Below are 25,650 nucleotides of genomic sequence, written 5' to 3'. Positions count from 1 at the left end.
TTCAATGTGGACAAAAGCCATGTCATGGAAATAGGAAGGAGTGAAAGACGACCAGTGGGGATCTATAAGATGGGAGATGGAGTAGAACTAGAAAAAGTAAAAAAGGAAAAGGACTTGGTAATGACAATGGAAGAAAACAATCAACCAGTAAGCCATATTGATAGAATTTTCAGACATATAGTTTGCTAAGGAATATTGGATTAGCATTTCACTACATGGACAAAGAAATGATGAAGAAATTGATAAGTACTATAATAAGACCCAGATTGGAATATGCAGGAGTTGTGTGGACCCCCCCCATAAAAAGAAACACATAAGGAAGTTGGAGAAACTACAAAAAATGGCTACAAGAATAGTTCCAGAATTTGAAGGGATGACATATGAGGAGAGACTAAAGGCTATGGATCTACCAACCCTGGAACAAAGAAGAGAGAGAGAGGATCTGATACAAGTTTATAAATTGATTAATGGAATGGATCAAGTGGATAATGAGAAACTGATTCTGACATTAGAAGCACAAGATTGCATAGTAAAAAACTGAGGAAGGGAAGATGTCTGAGACATATTAAAAAATATAGTTACCCGCAAAGATTTGTTAAGACTTGGAACAGTTTGAGTGAGGAAGTGCTGTCAGCAAAGAGTGCATAGTTTTAAAGAAAAATTGGATAAGTGTAGATATGGAGACGTGGCCACACGAGCATAAAGCCCAGGCCCTGTAAAACTACAACTAGGTAATTACAACTAGGTAAATACACACATATTAATCATCTTTTATATGAAATCACATAGACAGTCTTCACTCTTGGCTTATAATAATTTTTTCTTTTGCTGTCTCACAGGTGGCTACAGAAACATCAGCAATGCACTCAGCATTGGGACCAAAATTGACCGCATGAGTGAGGGGCTGCCAGCAGTGGCTCAGGAGAAGGGCTTCTGGGATGGTAGCGGAGACTTTGACTTCAGTAAGGCTTTTGGGGTGAGCGAGGACTATGCTGGCGGCAGGAAAGAGTGCGGCGAGAAACTGCTGGCCAAGCTAACTAAAGGAGGTGAAGTGTTGAGCTGCTATAGTTCTCTTTCTTTTATTTTTTAGGTGTCTGTGACAAAAATGTCCATCACATTCGTAGGATGAAACCATTTTCCTCAGTAGTTCTGGCTTGTCGTTTTGTTAATCATAATTCTAGCACAAAACTGGTTTTCTTATCAGATATTGATTAACATAGATTTAGTTTCTTAATCAATAATATATTCAGCTTTGGGATTATTTTGGTGAGTTTTTCATGATTAAAACACAGTAAACACCAATTCAGTTGGACCCAAATAAGCTGGATTTTGGATAAGTCAGACACTTTCAGGATTTTTTTTTCCTATCCTGAGTGCACTAGTAGGCATTTTTTGTCTTTTGATTGAGTAACTTTAAGCTACTTGGCTAAAAAACCAGTGATAGTTCTTTCATCATCTGAGTCATATGAGTTTGACCTGTTTAAGATGTGAAACAGGCAACAGGTGTGTGTGCTGTGCAAAGATAAATGTTTACTGATTGCACAGCTGACTTATCAAGCATGTGGCAGTGTCTCCCTCAGCTTTCCTTCACTCTGTAGCCCTTGTTGTTACCTTTGTAATTCTACCATGGCTTTTAAGGGCAAAGCTGTGTCTTCCACTTCAGTTAGTAAGCTGAAAATGCTGTCAGTGGCAAACAAAATGGCTATTATGCAGGACCATAAGGGAAGTGTGGGCCATGCTGTGTATGTGTGTGTGTGTGTGTGTGTGTGTGTGTGTGTGTGTGTGTGTGTGTGTGTGTGTAGTTATCTATTTGTATATTATATGGTTCAAGTGGGGCTCATAGTGACCTGCCTCTATATCTAATTTCATTCAATTTTCCTTAAATTTGTGCACACTTTCTGCTGTTACAGTCTCTTCATTCAAGCTGTTCGAGATGCAGAAAACTAAACTTTTTAATATTTCTCAGACATGGGCTTTTCATGATCTTAGAGTGTCCTCTTGTCTATCTATCTCCATCTTCAATCATTGATACCAGTTCTTGTCTATCTATCTTTTCCATACTGTTTACTATCTTGTATGTCGTTATTAGATTTTCTCTCTTCCATCTATCCTTCAAAGTTGGTAGTTCCATTTCCTTTAGTCTATCTTCATAGGGAAGGCTCTTTATTTCTGGCACCATCTTTGTGGCTATCTTTTGGATTCCTTCTTGTATCCTAATGTTCTTTTGCATGTGTGGTTGACCACACCACTGCTGCATATTCAAGTCTAGGTCTTATCATCATTGTTATTATCTTTTTCATCATACTCTTGTCCATGTAGTTAAATGCCACCTTGATATTTGTTAGTGTCATATGTTGAAGCAAATAACTCATTTATATGCCTTCCTGGGGTCAGGGTGTCTTGTATAATCAATCAGATTCTTCTCTTCCTCCTTTTCATTATAACCTCTTCTCCCATTTTGTCCTTCCACATTGGCTTTCCATTACTTTTACCAATTTCCATCACATGACATATTTTTGCCTTAAATTCTAATTTCCACTTCTGGCTCCATTCCCAGATCTTATTGATATCTCTGTGATTCCATACAATCTTCATTGTTCCTTATTACTCCTACGAGTTTCGTATCATCAGCAAACAAATTTATGTAGCTACTCAGGTTCTTCTGTATATCTTTAATATATACTTGAAACATTAATAGTGCCAGCACTGACCCCTATAGTACACCACTAGTTACTGTACTCCAACTTGATGCAGTGTCTCTAATCACTACCCTTGTTTCTCTTTCTGTGAAATAGTCCCTCATCCAGCTTAAGATATTTCCCTGTACTCCTCCTATAGTTATGTACTATTTCCCATAGGAATCTTCAATGTAATACTCTGTCAAAAGCCTTTTTAATATCTAAATACACTGTGTCCCCCTTCCATCTCTCCTTGTACCTCATTTGTTACCTGTGTATAGAAACTTAGTAGTTTTGTTACACATGATCTTCCTTTTCTAAATCCAAATTGGGAGTTATTTATGATTTCATTTGCCCCCAGATAATCCAGCTATTTTTCTATAATCACAATTTTGCAGAGCTTTCCAACACTAGTCAAGTGACAGGTCTATAATTTGAAGACTCAGTTCCTTTGCCACCTTTATATATTGGGACTGTATTTGCTCTTCTCCATTCCTTTGGTACTTTCCCTTTCGTTGCTGAGCTTTTGATCACATCCTAAATTGGGTCTACCAATTGTTCTCTACATTCTCTCAGTGTCCATCCTGACACTCCATCTGGCCTCATTACTCCTCTTACATCTACCTTTTCTAGAAATTTGCTAATTTCCTGATTATGCACCAAAACGTTTTGTAACCCATTCTGCATCACTTCATCGTTTGGCTCTATAAAATCTCTCTTTACATTAAATACTGATCTAAATCTCTCATTCATCAGGTCACTCATTTCTTCCGTTGTTTCTTATACCTTGTTTCTGTTAGTTAACTTAGTGATGGTGTCTCAGTTTGTCATTTTTCCATGTATATGCTTGTAGAATAGCTTGGGTTCCTCTCCACATCTTTTTACAACATCCCTTTCAAACATTCTCTCCTTCTCCCTCTTTATTTTAATATGTATGTTTCATGCATCTGAGTAGGAAGGGTGTGGATGTGCTGAGTGGATGTCTGGAGGGGGGAGTTGGGATGGAGTGTAGGGGGTGAGGTAGCAAATGCATTCCAGAAGAAAGATGCTAGACATAAATTAGATAGGATAAACAGAGATAGTGAAAAGATTAGGAAAGATTTCCAGGTGCAAATAGGAGAGAATAAGATTAGGATTCCAAATAAGGAGACAGCATCTAGGAAGGTAGCTGGACTTAAATGTTTTATGCCAGGAGTCTTAGGAACAAGAAGGATGAGTTATCTAGTTATATAGTTGAGGAGGACTTAGATGTTGTATGTGTCACAGAGGCATGGGTAAATGAGGAAAAGTTTAGGGAAAATAGGAAAGAATATGAAGTAGATGGATACATTATGTATTTACACCAGAGAATTGGTAGGATAGGTGGAGTAGTTATTTATGTAAAAAAATCCTTCATTTCCAGTCAGGTTAATGGTATTAAGGTAGATCACAGAGTAGAGTCCTTATGGCTGGATGTTAGAGTAAACAAAAGTAAGGTTATTAGAGTAGGAGCTTTTATAGACCACCTAACCAGTCAGCAGATGTAGACAACCTTATGGTAGATGAGATAAATAGGGGGTGTACTAGTCAGACAATTATCTTAGGGGATTTTAATCTTAAGTCAGTAAACTGGGAGAGGATGGTAGGAGATGCTAGTGAAAATAAGTTTATGGAAAGTTTTCAGGATAACTATTTAGTGCAGATGGTAGATAAACCTACTAGGGGGAGGAAGGTTTTAGACATAGTACTAACAAATATTGAGCATTGTTTAAAGGAAGTTGAGGTAGGAGAGACTTTAGCAAACAGTGACCATCATATAATTAGATTTATCATTAATTCCAGTAGGGATAATATAGTGAATAAGACTAGAGTCCCAAACTATCAGAAAGGCAATTATGGTAGGTTACGTCAGTTATTAGGAGAGGTAAACTGGGAAGATAGTTTTGGAAATAAAACTGCACAGGAGATGTGGGATATTTTTAAGGTTGTAGTAAAGGGTATAGTGATGCAGTGTATCCCTTACAAAGATATAAGGCAGAGAAACAGGAAGCCATTATGGTGGACTCATGAGATAGGTAGCCAGATCAGAGAGAAGAAGAGGGCATACAGAGAGTTGCAGAAAAGTGGGAAGATGTAGATTTGATTAGGTACAGACAGGTCAGAGATGATTTGAGTAAGGTTATAAAAAAAGTAAAAGGCAGGCAGAGATAAAACTAGCTAGAGCTGGGAGTAAAGATCCCAAAAATTATATAGTTATTACAAGGTCAGTGATAAAAGAAATAAGGATAGGATTGGACCACTCAGAAAAGATGGTGTAGTAGTGGATCAAAATGAAGACATAGTAGAATTATTGAATGAACAATTTTCTTCAGTATTTACTAGGAAAGAATAGGAAATCCTGTTACAAACAGTGCGACGAGTAGTTTAAGAGCTTTAGAAAATATTGATATAAAACCGGGAATTATTAGGAAATTTATTCTTGAACTAGACGATAGGAAAGCTAGTGGTCCTGATGAGCTACATGCCAGAGTACTTAGGGAGGGTGTAGACAGTATTTCTGAAGCACTTAAGTTAATCTTTGAAAGATCACTTAGGTTTGCTGAGATACCACAGGACTGGAAGTTAGCTAATGTTACTCCAATATTTAAAAAAGGTAGGAAGGATGATGCGAATAATTATAGACCGATCAGTTTAACTAGTATAGTATGTAAGATACTAGAGAAAATCATTAAGGGTAGTATTTGGGAGCATTTAAATGAGAATAGATTAATTAGAGATACCCAACATGGCTTTAGATCAGGGAGGTCCTGTCTTACAAATTTGCTCGATATCTTAGAATATATTACCAAGGAGTTAGATGATGGAAATAGCATAGATGTTATATATCTAGATTTTAGCAAGGCGTTTGATAAGGTACCGCATAGGAGGCTAGTGTACAAATTGAGACTACATGGGATAGGGGTAGGTTAGTTGATTGGATTAGTGAATGGCTTTCTGATAGGAAACAGAGAGTAGTATTAAATGGGGCAATGTCTGAGTGGAAGGAAGTGGTTAGTGGGGTACCCCAAGGATCAGTGCTAGGACCTCTTCTTTTCTTGGTGTACATTAACGATTTAGATATAGGAATTAGTAGCAAAGTATCAAAGTTTGCAGATGATACTAAGATAGCATGTGCAGTACAGGGTGAAAAGGACAATTACAGAATACAACGAGACCTGGACAGGCTGATAGCATGGGCAGACAGGTGGCAGATGGAGTTTAATTCTAAAAGTGTCAGGTTATGCATTTAGGTAAAGACAACACAAACTTTAACTATGAGATGGAGGGATGTTGGCTAGAGGCAGTAGAGGAAGGAAAGGATTTAGGAGTAGTGATAGACAGGACTATGAAATTTTCAAAGCAATGTTTAGAAGCAAGAAATAGGGCAAATAGGATCCTGGGTTTTATAAATAGAAATGTTAGTTATAAAAGTAAGGAAGTGGTGCGTAGCTTATATAATTCCTATGTTAGGCCCCATTTAGAGTATTGCATACAGGCCTGGTCACCCCACTATAGGCAGGATATCAACATGTTAGAAGCAGTTCAGAGAAGAGCAACTAGGATGATACCAGCTTTAAGCGCCTGGAGTATAGAGATAGATTAAAGGAATTAAACATGTTTTCATTTGAGAGGAGATGTATAAGAGGGATATGATAGAGTTATTTAAAATGTTCTCAGATACAAACTACATAGATGTGAGATCTTTCTTTACCTTAGAGGAGGGAAGTAGGACTAGAAATCATGGCAGGAAGATTAGAAAGCAAGGCTGCAGGTTAGATATAAGAAAATATTTCTTTAGTCATAGGGTGGTAGACTTCTGGAATGCATTGCCAGAGACGGTTGTAAATAGCACTAGTTTGACAATGTTTAAAACAGATTAGATAAGCACTTAAATTTATTAGATTTATAATTATGTATAGCACTGCATGATAGTTTTATAAGAAATTTACTATAGTTAAACAAGACATGATCCCCATGTATGGGGATTACAGATTGTAGAGGAATTCGCTGCAGGACTTAGCCCTGTTAATGGGCCAAATATTTAGAATTAGTATATAATGTATTGTGTACTTGTAAGTGTATCTTTAAGTACTGATGACGAGGTCGCTGTGCGACTGATACAGGATAACCTAGATGGGCCCTGGTGGCCCTTTGTTATCCTATTATTTATGTTATGTTATGTTATATGTTATATCATGTCCTGTCCTATTCCTATTATAGTTTTTCACTTCCAACATTCCTGATATATACCCATCTGTGTTTGTATACATAACTCAATGTTTTTCATTCCCTTCTCAGACATACCATTTCCTCAGCCTCATGTCTAGCACTCTCCAGTAATATTGCTACCTCTTGTTCTCTATCCTTCTCTTGTTTTTTTCCTTAGTTTCATTTCTCAGTTTTTGCTATTTTCCCTTTCATGCTGCTTCATGTCCTTCTTTATCCAAATGTTGTATTCTGTATCTGCTGCCAGTTTTCCTGTCCTTGCCAGTACAGTATTTCTTCATCCCCTACTTGGGACCTCAGTTTAACTTTTAATGGCCATACAGATCCCTCACTGTATTTCCCTAGTTGATATATTTCTTCAGTTTCTGTCTATATATTTCTTCAGTTTCTTCCTCTAAGCCCTGTTCTTCATCCTGAACCCTTGAAATAATCTTTTACCATTTCTTTTTTCTCTTTTTCTCTCACAGAATTCACAGGGTTTTTCTTTCTTCTCTTGTAGCCCTTATATAACCATACATTTCTCTTTATGTAATGTGTCTCTCACTAGTTCGTCCTTTTTCTTAATCGTGTGTGTGTGTGTGTGTGTGTGTGTGTGTGTGTGTGTGTGTGTGTGTATTCACTGTTTGATCTGCTGCAGTCTCTGACGAGACAGCCAGACGTTACCCTACGGAGCGAGCTCAGAGCTCATTATTTCCGATCTTGGGATAGGTCTGTGACCAGGCACACACCACACACCGGGACAACAAGGTCACAACTCTCGATTTACATCCTGCACCTACTCACTGCTAGGTGAACAGGGCTACACGTGAGGAGACACACCAAATATCTCCACCCGGCCGAATCGAATCGTTATCTGGCTTGTGAAGCCAGCGCAGCTAACCACTGAACCACTGAGCTGTGTGTGTGTGTGTGTGTGTGTGTGTGTGTGTGTGTGTGTGTGTGTGTGTGTGTGTGTGTTTACCTAGTTGTATTTACCTAGTTGTAGTTTTACAGGGCCTGGGCTTTATGCTCGTGTGACCCCGTCTCCATATCTACACTTATCCAATCTTACTTTAAAAGTGTGCACACTCGTTGCAGACACTGCTTCTTGATCTAAACTGTTCCACGTCTCAATACATCTCTGTGGGAAACTATATTTTTTAATATCTCTCAGACATCTTCCTTTCTCAGCTTTTACTATGCGATCTTGTGCTTCAGATGTCATATTCTTCTCTCAGGATCAGTTTCTCATTATCCACTTGGTCCATTCCGTTGATCAATTTATAAACTTGTATCAGGTCTCCTCTCTCCCTTCTTTATTCCAGGGTTGGTAGATCCATAGCCTTTAGTCTCTCCTCATATGTCATCCCTTCAAATTCTGGAACCATTCTTGTAGCTATTTTTGTAGCCTCCAATTTCCTTATGTGTTTCTTTTTATGAGGGGTTCACACTACTCCTACATATTCCAATCTGGGTCTTATTATAGTACTTATCAATTTCTTCATCATTTCTTTGTCCATGTAGTGAAATGCTACTCCAATATTCCTTAGCAAATTATATGTTTCTCTAAAAATTCTATCAATATGGCTTACTGGTTGATTGTTTTCTTCCATCGTCACTCCTAAGTCCTTTTCCTTTTTTACTTTCTCCAGTTCTACTCCATCTCCCATCTTATAGATTTCCACAGATCGTCTTTCACTCTTTCCCATTTCCATGACATGGCTTTTGTTCACATTGAATTCCATTTCCCACTTCTTACTCTATTCCCAGATCTTATTTAGGTCTTCTTGCAGTATTTCACAATCCTCCTTTTGCTTTATAACTCTGCACAGTTTCGTATCATCCGCAAACAAATTTATGTAGCTGTTCACTCCTTCTGGCATGTCGTTAATATAAATGAGGAAAAAGTATTGGTGCCAATACTGACCCCTGTGGGACTCCGCTTTCTACTGCTCTCCACTTTGACTTCATATCTTTAACTACCGTCCTTATTTCTCTCTCCCTCAAATAATTTTCTATCCATCTCAATGTGCTTCCTTTTATGCTACCCTTCTCTAACTTTCACAGTAATCTTGCTTGTGGCACTTTGTCAAACGCCCTTTTTGAATCCATATAAATGCAGTCAACCCATCCCTCTCTCTCTTGTACTTTATCAACTATTCTAGAATAGAAACTCAATAAATTAGTTACACAAGACCGTCCTTTTCTAAAACCAAATTGGCTATTTGATATTAATTTGTTGTCTTCAAGAAACTCAATCCATTGTTTCTTTATTATTCTTTCACACATCTTGCATATTACACTAGTTAGTGATACTGGTCTGTAATTTAAATGTTCTTCCTTCCTTCCGCTCTTATATATGGGAACCACCTCAGCTCTTTTCCATTCTACTGGCACTGTTCCATTTTCTATTGAGCATTTTATGATGTTGTATATAGGACTTGCTAGTTCTTCCCTACATTCTTTCAGTATTCTGCCTGAGACTTCATCCGGTTCCATTGCCTTCTCTTCATCCAATTCCTTCATTAATTATTTTATTTCAAACTTGGTTACTTTAATCTCTTTCATATAGATTGTCTCTCTATTACTCTGTGGCCTCTCAAATTTGGATTCCTTAGTAAAGACCTGGAATTTTTTATTTAATAGTTTTGCCATACTTTTTGGTCTTCCACCATCCCGTTTTCTCCTTTTAACTTTTCTATTGTTTTTTTGCCTAATTTTTCCATTTATGAATCTATAGAACAATTTTGGTTGCTCCTTACATTTTTCGACTGTTTTTTTCGAAGTTCTTTTCCTCTTCCTTCCTCACCTTAACATATTCATTTCTTGCTGCTTTGAAGTTTTCCTTATTTGCTGGATTCCTATTTCTCCTCCACCTTTTCCATGCTCCATCTCTTTTCTCCTTTGCCTTGGCACACCTTGCATTAAACCAATCTTTCTTTCCTTCTTCTTTAGGTCTATATTTTGGCACATATTCCCAACACTGTGTAATAATAATAATAATAATAATAATAATAATAATACGGTTTATTAGACATTGCAGCCCGAAGGCTGAAAATTTACAGAAAAGGGGTGGATGTATTTGTACAAACTGAAAAACAAAACAAAAAACAAAACAATTAAAGACTTATATTATACAAGAATAACTTAATATTATACAAGAATAAACGAATGCAGTGTGTGTGTGTGTGTGTGTGTATTTATCTAGTTGTAGTTTTACAGGTTCTGGGCTTTATGCTCGTGTGGCCTTATCTCCATATCTACACTTATCCAATCTTACTTTAAAAGTATGCACACTCGTTGCAGACACTATTTCTTCATTTAAACTGTTCCATGTCTCAATACATCTTTGCGGGAAAGTATATTTTTAACATCTCTCAGACATATTCCTTTTCTCAGCTTTTTACTATGCGATCTTGTGCTTCGAATGTCATATTCTTCTCTCAGGATCAGTTTCTCATTATCCACTTGGTCCATTCCGTTGATCAATTTATAAACTTGTATGAGATCTCCTCTCTCCCTTCTTTGTTCCAGGGTTGGTAGATCCATAGCCTTTAGTCTCTCCTCATATTTTGTCATCCCTTAAAATTCTGGAACCATTCTTGTAGCCATTTTTTGTAGTCTTTCCAACTTCCTTATGTGTTTCTTTTATGAGGGTCCACACTACTCCTGCATATTCCAATCTGGGTCTTATTATAGTACTTATCAATTTCTTCATCATTTCTTTGTCCATGTAGTGAAATGCTACTCCAATATTCCTTAGCAAATTATGTTTCTCTAAAAATTCTATCAATATGGCTTACTGGTTGATTGTTTTCTTCCATCGTCACTCCTAAGTCCTTTTCCTTTTTTACTTTCTCCAGTTCTACTCCATCTCCCATCTTATAGATTCCCACGGATCGTCTTTCACTCTTTCCCATTTCCATGACATGGCTTTTGTTCACATTGAATTCCATTTCCCACTTTTTACTCCATTCCCAGATCTTATTTAGGTCTTCTTGCAGTATTTCACAATCCTCTTTTTGCTTTATAACTCTGCACAGTTTCGTATCATCTGCAAACAGATTTATCTAGCTGTTCACTTCTTCTGGCATGCCAATACTGACCCCTGTGGCACTCCGCTTTCTACTGCTCTCCACTTGGACTTCATATCTTTAACTACCGTCCTTATTTCTCTCCCCCTCAAGTAATTTTCTATCCATCTCAATGTGCTTCCTTTTAAGCCAACCTTCTCCTCTAACTTCCATAGTAATCTTGCATGTGGCACTTTGTCAAATGCCTTTTTTAAATCCAAATAAATACAGTCAACCCATCCCTCTGTCTTTTACTCTATCAACTATTCTAGAATAGAAACTCAATAAATTAGTTATACACGACCGTCCTTTTCTAAAACCAAATTGGCTCTTTGATATTAATTTGTTGTTTTCAAGGAACTCGATCCATTGTTTCTTTATTATTCTTTCACACATCTTGCTTATTACACTAGTTATTGATACCGGTCTGTAATTTAAAGGTTCTTCCTTCCTTCCGCTCATATATATATTATGGGAACCACCTCAGGTCTTTTCCATTCTACTGGTACTGTTCCATTTTCTATTGGGCATTTTATGATGTTGTATATAGGACTTGCTAGTTCTTCCCCTACATTCTTTCAGTATTCTGCCTGACACTTTATCCGGTCCCATTGCCTTCTCTTCATCCAGTTCCTTCATTAACTTTTATTTCAAGCTTTGTTACTTTAATCTCTTTCATATAGACTGTCTCTCTATTACCCTGTGGCCTTTCAAATTTGGATTCCTTAGTAAAGATCTCCTGGAATTTATTATTTAATAGTTCTGCCGTACTTTTTTGGGTCTTCCACCATCCCGTTCTCTCCTTTTAACCTTTCTATTATTTCTTTTTGCCTAATTTTTCCATTTATGAATCTGTAGAACAATTTTGGTTGCTCCTTACATTTTTTGACAATGTCCTTTTCAAAGTTCTTTTTCTCTTCCTTCCTCACCTTAACATATTCATTTTTTGCTGCCTTGAAGTTTTCCTTATATACTGGATTTCTATTTCTCCTTCACCTTTTCCATGCTCCATCTCTTTTCTCCTTTGTCTTAGCACATCTTGCATTAAACCAATGTTTCTTTCCTTCTTCTTTAGGTCTATATTTTTGGACATATTCCCTGACTCCTGTTTTGTATATTTCCAAATATAAGTTATACTTCTCTTGCATCACTCTGAGTTTTCCATCTCCTCCCAGTTTACGTTTTTAAAATAGTTCTTGAGATTCTCAATATCAGCCTTTCTGTCATTTAATCGGTCTCCTTTGTATGAATTGTCTCTATCTTCCTTTCCCTCTTCTATATCCATTTCTAATATTACATGGTCATTCTTTCCCAATGGGCACTTATATCTTATATCATCATTCATTTGTATACCCCTTGTAAATACTAGGTCCAATCTCGCCGGCTCGTTGTTTCCTCTGAATCTTGTGCATTCCTTTACTCTCTGGTCCATCATATTGTCTATCATTAGGTTCAGGAATCTTTCTCCCCGGGCTTCTTCCTCCATACCACTTTCATAATTTTCCCAGTCCACTTCTTTACAGTTGAAAGCTCCTACTAATATGACTCTTCTCCTTTCTTTAACGATTCTCGTTAGACTCCTTATTGTGTCATCTATCATGTCTTTATATTCTTGATTGGTCCATGAATTTATTTTTGGTGGCATATATGTTACAACGATTGTTAACTCTTTTTTTATTAATATGCATCTTAACATACAGTACTTCTGCTTTTCCTTCCCCACATTCCACTTGGTTTATCACTATCTCCTTCCTTAACATTATCATGACTCCTCCTCCTCCTTTACCCCCTCTGTCTCTTCTCCATACATTATACCTATTATCCAAGTCTATTTTGATTGCCTCATTTAGTTTTGTTTCAGCCAGGCATACAATATCCGGATTTTCTTTTTTAATTCTAATTTACTTGAAAAAACCCTGTCTATTTTCGTATACATCATTTTTAGTCTCTTGCCTTTATCATTTTTAGTTAGACTTGTTCCACTTTTTTCTCTTCCTTCTTTGTATACCATTTCCTTATCCTGTCTCCTAGAATTCTCCAAAAAAATGCCTTTTTTTCCTCTTCTGACCTTTCATTTTTTTTTCCCTTACTGCTGCCGCCAGTTCGTTGTATCTCTTCCTTTCTTCCTCATTTTTATTTTTCTTTATATAGATATCCTTGCAGGCTTCTGTTTCTCTAAGTTTTGTTGTTCTATATAATATTTTTTCTGTTGCTGCTTGTGATTTTAGTAGTATTTTAATTGGTCTCGTTTTTCCTTCTTGATAAGGTCCCATTCTGTTTATTTCTTCTACTTCCTCTTCTAAGTTCTGCCTATCTTTGTCGTTTAGATTTTTTAGTAGGTCTTTGACTGATTTCATTTCTTCTTTTTCTCTTCTTGGTCTATATTTAAAATTTTTTTCTTTAATTCCAAATACGACTACACTCCTCTTTTTTTCTGCAATTTCTCTAACTAGATTTTCTTTTGTCTTGAGGACTCCTATAAGTGTGTGTGTGTGTGTGTGTGTATTTACCTAATTGTATTTACCTAATTGTAACATACGGAAAAGAGCTATGCTCGTGTTGTCCCGTCTCCATATCTATTAATGTCCAGCTTTTCTTAAAATCATGAATATTCCTTGCGTTGACCACTTCCACGTCTAAACTATTCCATGCTTCCACCCTTCTATGAGGAAGCTATATTTTTCACATCTCTCCTATAAGTGGCCATTTTAGTTTTTCCCATGCCCTCTCGACATTCTTTCATTCCACATACACAGATCTTCCCTATCCATTTTTCCATGCCAATCATCACTCTGTATATTGCTATCAGGTCTCCCCTTTCTCTTCTGTTTTCCAGGGTCGGAAGTTGCATTCTTTTCAGTCTGTCTTCATAAGTCAAATCTCTTAAGTCAGGCACCATTTTGTTGCAGCCCTCTGTACTTTCTCTAGTTTCCTTATGTGTTTCTTTAAGTTCGGAGCCCACTGTATTGTTGCATATTCAAGCCTCGGTCTTATCATTGCAGTAATTATTTTCTTCATCATTTCTTCATCTAAATATCTGACGCCACTCTTATGTTCCTCAATAAGTTCAATACTTCTCCAATTATTTTGTTTATATGTCTCTCTGGCGATAGGTCATTGGTAATTGTCACCCCAAGGTCTTTTCTTCATGACTGGTTTTATGTCTTCATTTCCTATCTTGTACATACTCCTGATTCTTCTTTCACTCTTGCCAAACTCTATTTTCTTGCATTTTGTCGTGTTGAACTCCATTTGCCATGTACAGCTCCATTTCCATATTCTGTCCAAGTCTTCCTGGAGTAGTTCGCAATCTTTGTCACATCTCACTTTTCTTAACAATTTTGCATCGTCTGCAAATAGGCTCACATAACTGGACACCCCATCCACCATGTCATTTATGTAGACCGAACATTACTGGTGCCAACACTGATCCCTGTGGAACTCCACTCTCCACCAAGCCCCATTCTGATGGTCTGTCCTTAATTATTGTTCTCATTTCTCTTCCTACCAAAAGTCTTCCATCCATTTTAGTAAACTGCCATGCACTCCTCCTACCATTTCAAGTTTCCAGATCAGTCTCCGGTGTGGTACCTTATCAAAGGCCTTTTTTAAATCCAGATATATTCCATCAGCCCAACCATCTCTTTCCTGTATTACATCTATCACCCTCGAATAGTAACATATCAGGTTTGTCGTGCATGAACGCCCTTTTCTAAAACCAAATTGACACTCACAAAGTATGTCATTTTCTCCAAGAAGTCTGTCCATCTATTCTTCACCACCCTCTCACACATCTTAGCTACCACACTTGTAAGTGACACTGGTCTATAGTTCAATGGGTCTCTCTTGTTACCTGATTTATAGATTGGGACAATGTTAGCTCTTTTCCAGTCTTGGGGCACTACACCTTCCCTTAATGAGGCATCAATTACTTCACAAACTTTTTCTGCCAGTTGCTCCTGCATTCTCTTAAAATCCATCCTGATACCCCATCAGGTCCCACAGCTTTTCTCACTTCTAAACTCCCCATCATATTCTTGATCTCCTCCACAGTTACTTGAAACTCCTTCATAATCCCTTTCTGTTCCATTACCAGTGGTTTGTCAAAAGCAGTCTCCTTTGTGAATACCTTCCGAAAGCATCCATTCATAGCCTCTGCCATTTCCTGGGATCTTCACTGCATACTCCATTTACTTCTAAACTTTCAATACTTTCTCTATTTTTGATGTTGTTGTTCACATGTCTGTAAAAAGCCTTGGTTGGTCTTTACATTTATCAATTATATCCTTTTCTTGTTTCTTTCTTTCTTCTCTTCTAATCAACACATATTCATTTCTTGCTCTTTTGTAACTTTCCACTGCTTAATCCGTCTTTTCCTTCTCCACCTCTTCCATGCATCCTCTTTTCTTGTTCTAGCCTTTTCACATCTATCGTTAAACCAGTCCTGCTTTCCAACTTCTCTATGTTGTCTTATTGGTACAAATTTTTCTCACCTTCTTTGTATATTTTTATAAATTCCTTCCACTTTTCATTTGCTCCTTAGCACTCTTGAATTTCATCAATTTGTCTCTTGAAAGAATTTCTTTAGGTTTCCAAAATCTGTCTTGGCATAATTCCATCTTCCCACTTTATATTCTTCATTTCTTCTAGATTTCTCTTCATCTATCACCTTGAACTCCAAAACTGCATGATCACTCTTTGCTAAAGGGCACTCCACCCTCATCTCCTCAATGACCATTGGCTCTGTACTAAAGACCAAGTCCAGTCTTGACGATGCTCCCTCTCCTCCAAACCTAGTATCTTCTTTGACCCACTGAGTTAACACATTTTCCATTGCCAGTGTCAATAGTGTATTTCCCCATGTTGTCTCTGATCCTTCCATTGACCAGTCCTCCCAACACACCTCTTTACAATTAAAATCTCCCATCATTATAGTTCGTTCACAGCCACCCAACATTTCTTCCAGACATGTTCCTGTATCACTTATCATTTCTTCATATTCCTGTACTGACCATGCATTTGTCTTAGGTGGTACGTACACCACTATGTAGTGCCTCTTTTTCCTTCATTAGTTTCTGCTCTGATCTTTAGCACTTCTGCCTTTCCCATACCTTCTTTCACTTGATCCACCTTTATATCTTTTTAACCAGCAACATCACTCCTCCTCCCATCTTACCTACTCTATTTCTTTTCCAAACATTATATTTCCTTCTCCAACCATCATCAGGTCTTCTCCCTCTCTCAGTTTTGTTTCAGTAAGACCCACAATATCTGGGTTCTTGTCCCTCAAGTAATCGTTGAGTTCTAAAATCCCGATATCACTCCATTTATGTTGGAATACATTACATTCGCTCATACGTAAGTTTCTTTAGTCCTTTCTTGCTGTACTTTTCTGGGTTATGAACCACTTCCTCAGTCTCATATCCAAGATTCTCCAGAAAAACTCTTTCTTCTCCTCTTCTGTCCTCTCTTCATTTTTTTCAAAGCCTCCTTTCTCAACTCATTTAACATTTCTCTTTCCTTTTCACCGAGATCTCTTCTCAACCAAATCTTCCTTGTTGTTTCCTGCTGGGCTAGCCTCCATGACTTCTCCACCAATTCATCTACATCCTTTTGTGACTTAAGTTTGATTCTTATTGGCCTCATACCTTCTCTTGTGAACTTTCCAATTCTATGGAAGTCCTCTATTTCTTGTACTAGGTCTTTTCCTCCTCCTGCACCACATTAATGATATTATTTATCACCTTTTTATGTTTTCTCTCTCTCCATTTTACTCGGTGTCTTATCCTCCTCCACACCAAATATCACCACACATCTCTTTTTGTCTACAGTTTCCCTCACCAATGTCTCATTTGACTTAATAACCTTCACCACTTTCTCAGCAATCTTCTCTTCTATGATCTGTTGATCTATAATTTCAACAAGGCCCAAAGTTTTCTCCCCAGACTCTTTGATTTCCTTTTCCAGACTTGCAACTTTGTAATTTACCTCCTTTCTTTCCACTTCCTGACTTTTTCCATTCAGCCTGCTTCTCCATCACTTTTCCTAGAGATTCTCCACATTTTCGCAATTCACTTTAATTAGCTTAACTTCCTCTTTCAGTGCTTCATTTTCCTTCTTCATATCGGCACACTCTTTCATTACATTGTCATAACTCGTTTCCAGGCCCCATACTTTTCAAACAGTTTTCAATTTTACCTTCCAACTCCAGAATTTTCTTCACATAAGCGCTCTTCTCCATTATTCCTTGAAATCCTGTGAAGTCTGATTCATCTTTCGAGTTCACGGCCGCCATGTTGCGCAGATGTAAACAAACCAGCTGATGGCTCAAACGCAGGCTACAGTTTATATTTACCTTCCCTGGACATTATTTTGCTAATCAACAGTTAACATGACTATATGGAGACGGGACAAACATTACCAGCTCCTTTCCCACCTGGTTACTCTTAGGCAATGGTAACTGTAGAATTAGAGATGATTGCTCTGGAGCTCAGCGACCACATCCGCCATCGACGATGTCCCGTGTGTGTGTGTGTGTGTGTGTGTGTGTGTGTGTGTGTGTGTGTGTGTGTGTGTGTGTGTGTGTGTGTGTGTATTTACCTAATTGTATTTACCTAATTGTAACATACGGAAAAGAGCTATGCTCGTGTTGTCCCGTCTCCATATCTATTAATGTCCAGCTTTTCTTAAAATCATGAATATTCCTTGCGTTGACCACTTCCACGTCTAAACTATTCCATGCTTCCACCCTTCTATGAGGAAGCTATATTTTTCACATCTCTCCTATAAGTGGCCATTTTAGTTTTTCCCATGCCCTCTCGACATTCTTCCATTCCACATACACAGATCTTCCCTATCCATTTTTCCATGCCAATCATCACTCTGTATATTGCTATCAGGTCTCCCCTTTCTCTTCTGTTTTCCAGGGTTGGAAGTTGCATTCTTTTCAGTCTGTCTTCATAAGTCAAATCTCTTAAGTCAGGCACCATTTTCGTTGCAGCCCTCTGTACTTTCTCTAGTTTCCTTATGTGTTTCTTTAAGTTCGGAGCCCACTGTATTGTTGCATATTCAAGCCTCGGTCTTATCATTGCAGTAATTATTTTCTTCATCATTTCTTCATCTAGATATCTGACGCCACTCTTATGTTCCTCAATAAGTTCAATACTTCTCCAATTATTTTGTTTATATGTCTCTCTGGCGATAGGTCATTGGTAATTGTCACCCCAAGGTCTTTTCTTCATGACTGGTTTTATGTCTTCATTTCCTATCTTGTACATACTCCTGATTCTTCTTTCACTCTTGCCAAACTCTATTTTCTTGCATTTTGTCGTGTTGAACTCCATTTGCCATGTACAGCTCCATTTCCATATTCTGTCCAAGTCTTCCTGGAGTAGTTCGCAATCTTTGTCACATCTCACTTTTCTTAACAATTTTGCATCGTCTGCAAATAGGCTCACATAACTGGACACCCCATCCACCATGTCATTTATGTAGACTGCGAACATTACTGGTGCCAACACTGATCCTGTGGAACTCCACTCTCCACCAATCCCCATTCTGATGGTCTGTCCTTAATTATTGTTCTCATTTCTCTTCCTACCAAAAGTCTTCCATCCATTTTAGTAAACTGCCATGCACTCCTCCTACCATTTCAAGTTTCCAGATCAGTCTCTGGTGTGGTACCTTATCAAAGGCCTTTTTTAAATCCAGATATATTCCATCAGCCCAACCATCTCTTTCCTGTATTACATCTATCACCCTCGAATAGTAACATATCAGGTTTGTCGTGCATGAACGCCCTTTCCTAAAACCAAATTGACACTCACAAAGTATGTCATTTTCTCCAAGAAGTCTGTCCATCTATTCTTCACCACCCTCTCACACATCTTAGCTACCACACTTGTAAGTGACACTGGTCTATAGTTCAATGGGTCTCTCTTGTTACCTGATTTATAGATTGGGACAATGTTAGCTCTTTTCCAGTCTTGGGGCACTACACCTTCCCTTAATGAGGCATCAATTACTTCACAAACTTTTTCTGCCAATTGCTCCTGCATTCTCTTAAAATCCATCCTGATACCCCATCAGGTCCCACAGCTTTTCTCACTTCTAAACTCCCCATCATGTTCTTGATCTCCTCCACCGTTACTTGAAACTCCTTCATAATCCCTTTCTGTTCCATTACCAGTGGTTTGTCAAAAGCAGTCTCCTTTGTGAATACCTTCCGAAAGCATCCATTCATAGCCTCTGCCATTTCCTGGGATCTTCACTGCATACTCCATTTACTTCTAAACTTTCAATACTTTCTCTATTTTTGATGTTGTTGTTCACATGTCTGTAAAAAAGCCTTGGTTGGTCTTTACATTTATCAATTATATCCTTTTCTTGTTTCTTTCTTTCTTCTCTTCTAATCAACACATATTCATTTCTTGCTCTTTTGTAACTTTCCACTGCTTAATCCGTCTTTTCCTTCTCCACCTCTTCCATGCATCCTCTTTTCTTGTTCTAGCCTTTTCACATCTATCGTTAAACCAGTCCTGCTTTCCAACTTCTCTATGTTGTCTTATTGGTACAAATTTTTCTCACCTTCTTTGTATATTTTTATAAATTCCTTCCACTTTTCATTTGCTCCTTAGCACTCTTGAATTTCATCAATTTGTCTCTTGAAAGAATTTCTTTAGGTTTCCAAAATCTGTCTTGGCATAATTCCATCTTCCCACTTTATATTCTTCATTTCTTCTAGATTTCTCTTCGTCTATCACCTTGAACTCCAAAACTGCATGATCACTCTTTGCTAAAGGGCACTCCACCCTCATCTCCTCAATGACCATTGGCTCTGTACTAAAGACCAAGTCCAGTCTTGACGATGCTCCCTCTCCTCCAAACCTAGTATCTTCTTTGACCCACTGAGTTAACACATTTTCCATTGCCAGTGTCAATAGTGTATTTCCCCATGTTGTCTCTGATCCTTCCATTGACCAGTCCTCCCAACACACCTCTTTACAATTAAAATCTCCCATCATTATAGTTCGTTCACAGCCACCCAACATTTCTTCCAGACATGTTCCTGTATCACTTATCATTTCTTCATATTCCTGTACTGACCATGCATTTGTCTTGGGTGGTACGTACACCACTATGTAGTGCCTCTTTTTCCTTCATTAGTTTCTGCTCTGATCTTTAGCACTTCTGCCTTTCCCATACCTTTTTCACTTGATCCACCTTTATATCTTTTTAACCAGCAACATCACTCCTCCTCCCATCTTACCTACTCTATTTCTTTTCCAAACATTATATTTCCTTCTCCAACCTTCATCAGGTCTTCTCCCTCTCTCAGTTTTGTTTCAGTAAGACCCACAATATCTGGGTTCTTGTCCCTCAAGTAATCGTTGAGTTCTAAAATCCCGATATCACTCCATTTATGTTGGAATACATTACATTTCGCTCATATGTAAGTTTCTTTAGTCCTTTCTTGCTGTACTTTTCTGGGTTATGAACCACTTCCTCAGTCTCATATCCAAGATTCTCCAGAAAAACTCTTTCTTCTCCTCTTCTGTCCTCTCTTCATTTTTTCAAAGCCTCCTTTCTCAACTCATTTAACATTTCTCTTTCCTTTTCACCGAGATCTCTTCTCAACCAAATCTTCCTTGTTGTTTCCTGCTGGGCTAGCCTCCATGACTTCTCCACCAATTCATCTACATCCTTTTGTGACTTAAGTTTGATTCTTATTGGCCTCATACCTTCTCTTGTGAACTTTCCAATTCTATGGAAGTCCTCTATTTCTTGTACTAGGTCTTTTCCTCCTCTTGCACCACATTAATGATATTATTTATCACCTTTTTATGTTTTCTCTCTCTCCATTTTACTCGGTGTCTTATCCTCCTCCACACCAAATATCACCACACATCTCTTTTTGTCTACAGTTTCCCTCACCAATGTCTCATTTGACTTAATAACCTTCACCACTTTCTCAGCTATCTTCTCTTCTATGATCTGTTGATCTATAATTTCAGCAAGGCCCAAAGTTTTCTCCCCTGACTCTTTGATTTCCTTTTCCAGACTTGCAACTTTGTAATTTACCTCCTTTCTTTCCACTTCCTGACTTTTTCCATTCAGCCTGCTTCTCCATCACTTTTCCTAGAGATTCTCCACATTTTCGCAATTCACTTTAATTAGCTTAACTTCCTCTTTCAGTGCTGCATTTTCCTTCTTCATATCGGCACAGTCTTTCTTTACATTGTCATAACTCGTTTCCAGGCCCTCATACTTTTCAAACAGTTTTCAATTTTACCTTCTAACTCCAGAATTTTCTTCACATAAGCGCTCTTCTCCATTATTCCTTGAAACCCTGTGAAGTCTGATTCCTCTTTCGAGTTCACGGCCGCCATGTTGCGCAGATGTAAACAAACCAGCTGATGGCTCAAACGCAGGCTACAGTTTATATTTACCTTCACTGGACATTATTTTGCTAATCAACAGTTAACATGACTATATGGAGACGGGACAAACATTACCAGCTCCTTTCCCACCTTGGTTACTCTTAATGGTAACTGTAGAATTATAGATGATTGCTCTGGAGCTCAGCGACCACCTCCGCCATCGACGATGTCCCGTGTGTGTGTGTGTGTGTGTGTGTGTGTGTGTGTGTGTGTGTGTGTGTGTGTGTGTGTGTGTGTGTGTGTGTGTATTTACCTAGTTGTAGTTTTACAGGGCCTGGGCTTTATGCTCGTGTGGTCCCGTCTCCATATCTACACTTATCCAATTTTCTTTAAAACTATGTACACTCTTTGCTGACACCACTTCCTCACTCAAACTGTTCCAAGTCTCAACACATCTTTGCGGAAACTATATTTTTAACATCTCTCAGACATCTTCCTTTCCTTAGTTTTTTACTATGCGATCTTGTGCTTCTAAAGTCATATTCTTCTCTCAGGATCAGTTATTATCCACTTCATCCATTCCGTTAATCAATTTATAAACTTGTATCAGATCTCCTCTCTCTCTTCTCTGTTCCAAGGTTGGTAGATCCATTCCTTTAGTCTCTCCTCATATGTCATCCCTTTAAATTCTGGAACCATTCTTGTAGCCATTTTTGTAGTCTCTCTAATTTTCTTATGTGTTTCTTTTTATGGGGTCCACACAACTCCTGCATATTCAATCTAGGTCTTATTTTAGTACTTATCAATTTCTTCATCATTTCTTTGTCCATATAGTGAAATGCTACTCCAATATTCCTTAGCAAATTATATGTTTCTCTGAAAATTCTATCAATATGGCTTACTGGTTGATTATTTTCTTCCATTGTCACTCCCAAGTCCTTTTCCTTTTTACTTTCTCTAGTTCTACTCATCTCCCATCTTATAGATTCCCACTGGTCGTCTTTCACTCTTTCCCATTTCCATGACATGGCTTTTGTCCACATTGAATTCCATCTCCCATTTTTTGCTCCATTTCCAGATCTTGTTTAAGTCTTCCTGTAGTATTTCACAATCCTCTTTTGTTTAATGACTCTGCACAGTTTCGCATCGTCCAAACAGATTTATGTAGCTGTTCACTCCTCTGGCATGTCATTTATATATATGAGAAAAAGTATTGGTGCCAATACTGACCCTGTGGCACTCCGCTGTCTACTGTTCTCCACTTGGACTTCATATCTTTAACTATCGTCCTTATTTCTCTCCCCCTTAAGTAATTCTTCATCCATCTCAATGTGCTTCCTTTTAAGCCACCCTTCTCCTCTAACTTCCATAGTAATCTTTCATGTGGCACTTTATCAAAAGCCTTTTTTAAATCTAAATAAATACAGTCAACCCATCCCTCTCTCTCTTGTACTTTATCAACTATTCTAGAATAGAAACTCAATAAATTTGTCACACATGACCGACCTTTTCTAAAACCAAATTGGCTATTTGATAATATTTTGTTGTCTTCAAGAAACTCAATCCATTGCTTCTTTATTACTTTTTCACACATCTTGCATATTACACTAGTTAGTGATACCGGTCTGTAATTTAAAGGTTCTTCCTTCCTTCCGCTCTTATATATGGGAACCACCTCAGCTCTTTTCCACTCCACTGGCACTGTTCCATTTTCTATTGAGCATTTTATGATGTTGTATATTGGACTTGCTAGTTCTTCCTACATTCTTTCAGTATTCTGCCTGAGACTTCATCCGGTCCCATTGCCTTTTCCTCATCCAATTCCGTCATCAACTTTTTTATTTCAAGCTTGGTTACTTTAATCTCTTTCATATAGACAGTCTCTCTATTACCCTGTGGTCTTTCAAATTTGGATTCCTTAGTAAAGACCTCATGAAATTTACTATTTAACAGTTCTGCCATACTTTTGGGTCTTCCACCATTCCGTTTGTTCTCCTGTGTGTTGTGTGTGTGTGTGTGTGTGTGTGTGTGTATTTACCTAGTTGTATTTACCTAGTTGTAGTTTTACAGGGCCTGGGCTTTATGCTCGTGTGGCCCCGTCTCCATATCTACACTTATCCAATCTTACTTTAAAAGTGTGCACACTCTTTGCAGACACTACTTCTTCATCTAAACTGTTCCACGTCTCAATACATCTCTGCGGAAACTATATTTTTAATATCTCTCAGACATCTTCCTTTCTCAGCTTTTACTATGCGATCTTGTGCTTCTATGTCATATTCTTCTCTCAAGATCAGTTTCTCATTATCCACTTGGTCCATTCCGTTGATCAATTTATAGACTTGTATCAGGTCTCCTCTCTCCTTCTTTGTTCCAAGGTTGGTAGATCCATAGCCTTTAGTCTCTCCTCATATGTCATCCCTTCAAGTTCTGGGACCATTCTTGTAGCCATTTTTGTAGCCTCTCAATTTTCTTATGTGTTTCTTTTTATGAGGGTCCACACTACTCCTGCATATTCCAATCTAGGTCTTATTATAGTATTTATCAATTTCTTCATCATTTCTTTGTCCATGTAGTGAAATGCTACTCCAATATTCCTCAGCAAATTATATGTTTCTCTAAAAATTCTATCAATATGGCTTACTGGTTGATTGTTTTCTTCCATCGTCACTCCTAAGTCCTTTTCCTTTTGACTTTCTCCAGTTCTACACCATCTCCCATCTTATAGATTCCCACAGGTCGTCTTTCACTCTTTCCCATTTCCATGACATGGCTTTTGTTCACATTGAATTCCATTTCCCATTTCTTACTCCATTCCCAGATCTTATTTAGGTCTTCTTGCAGTATTTCACAATCCTCCTTTTGCTTTATAACTCTGCACAGTTTCGTATCATCCAAAACAAATTTATGTAGCTGTTCACTCCTTCTGGCATGTCGTTAATATAAATGAGGAAAAGTATTGGTGCCAATACTGACCCTGTGGCACTCCGCTTTCTACTGCTCTCCACTTGGACTTCATATCTTTAACTACCGTCCTTATTTCTCTCCCCCTCAAATAATTTTCTATCCATCTCAATGTGCTTCCTTTTAAGCCACCCTTCTCCTCTAACTTCCACAGTAATCTTGCATGTGGCACTTTGTCAAACGCCTTTTTAAATCCAAATAGATGCAGTCAACCCATCCTCTCTCTCTTGTACTCTATCAACTATTCTAGAATAGAAACTCAATAAATTAGTTACACAAGACCGTCCTTTTCTAAAACCAAATTGGCTATTTGATATTAATTTGTTGTCTTCAAGGAACTTGATCCATTGTTTCTTTATTATTCTTTCACACATCTTGCATATTACACTAGTTAGTGATACCGGTCTGTAATTTAAAGGTTCTTCTTTCTTTCCACTCTTATATATGGGAACCACCTCAGCTCTTTTCCATTCTACTGGCACTGTTCCATTTTCTATTGAGCATTTTATGATGTTGTATATAGGATTTGCTAGTTCTTCCCTACATTCTTTCAGTATTCTGCCTGAGACTTCATCCAGTCCCATTGCCTTCTCTTCATCCAGTTCCTTCATTAACTCTTTTATTTCAAGCTTGGTTACTTTAATCTCTTTCATATAGATTGTCTCTCTATTACCCTGTGGCCTCTCAAATTTGGATTCTTTAGTAAAGACCTCCTGAATTTTTTATTTAATAGTTCTGCCATACTTTTGGGTCTTCCACCATCCCTTTTTTTTTTTTTTTTGTGTTTGTTTTTTTTGTTTCACTTTGATCTCTGTATTCTCTACACCATCCATTTCTCAAATCATCATTTTCCAATCTTCTCCTGAGACCACACACCACATCAACATCACAACTCTCTTCATCCATTTCTCTATCCTTGAACACTACTGAACACACCCTTCTCTATCAAATCCTCTGTGTGTGTATGTGTATTTGCCTAGTTGTATTTACCTAGTTGTAGTTCTACAGGGCCTGGGCTTTATGGTTGTGTGGCCCCGTCTCCTTATCTACACTTATCAATTTTTCTTTAAAACTACGTACACTCTTTGCTGACACCACTTCCTCACTCAAACTGTTCCAAGTCTCAACACATCTTTGCAGGAAAATAAATTTTTTAACATTGCTCAGACATCTTCCCTTCCTCAGTTTCTTACTATGAGATCTTGTGCTTCTAATGTCATATTCTTCTCTAAGGATTAGTTTCTCATTATCCACTGGATCCATTCCGTTAATCAATTTATAAACTTGTATCAGATCCCCTCTCTTCTCTGTTCCAGGGTTGGTAGATCCATA

At 37.8% G+C, this 25,650-nt stretch overlaps 1 protein-coding gene across 1 annotated transcript in view; it reads left to right on the top strand.

Moving 5' to 3' along the window:
* LOC123509846 (secernin-3-like) overlaps positions 1 to 25,650 on the top strand; it is a 100,141-nt gene that overhangs the window by 26,725 nt on the left and 47,766 nt on the right. The window contains 1 exon segment of the mRNA XM_045264423.1: positions 840 to 1,046. Within this exon segment, the coding sequence (XP_045120358.1) occupies positions 840 to 1,046 (207 nt within the window).

The sequence above is a fragment of the Portunus trituberculatus genome, chromosome 27, assembly GCF_017591435.1.
Source record: "Portunus trituberculatus isolate SZX2019 chromosome 27, ASM1759143v1, whole genome shotgun sequence".
Lineage (NCBI taxonomy): Eukaryota > Metazoa > Arthropoda > Malacostraca > Decapoda > Portunidae > Portunus > Portunus trituberculatus.
The sequence above is the reverse complement of the archived record's forward strand: the minus strand, read 5'-3'. Positions and strand labels throughout refer to the sequence as shown.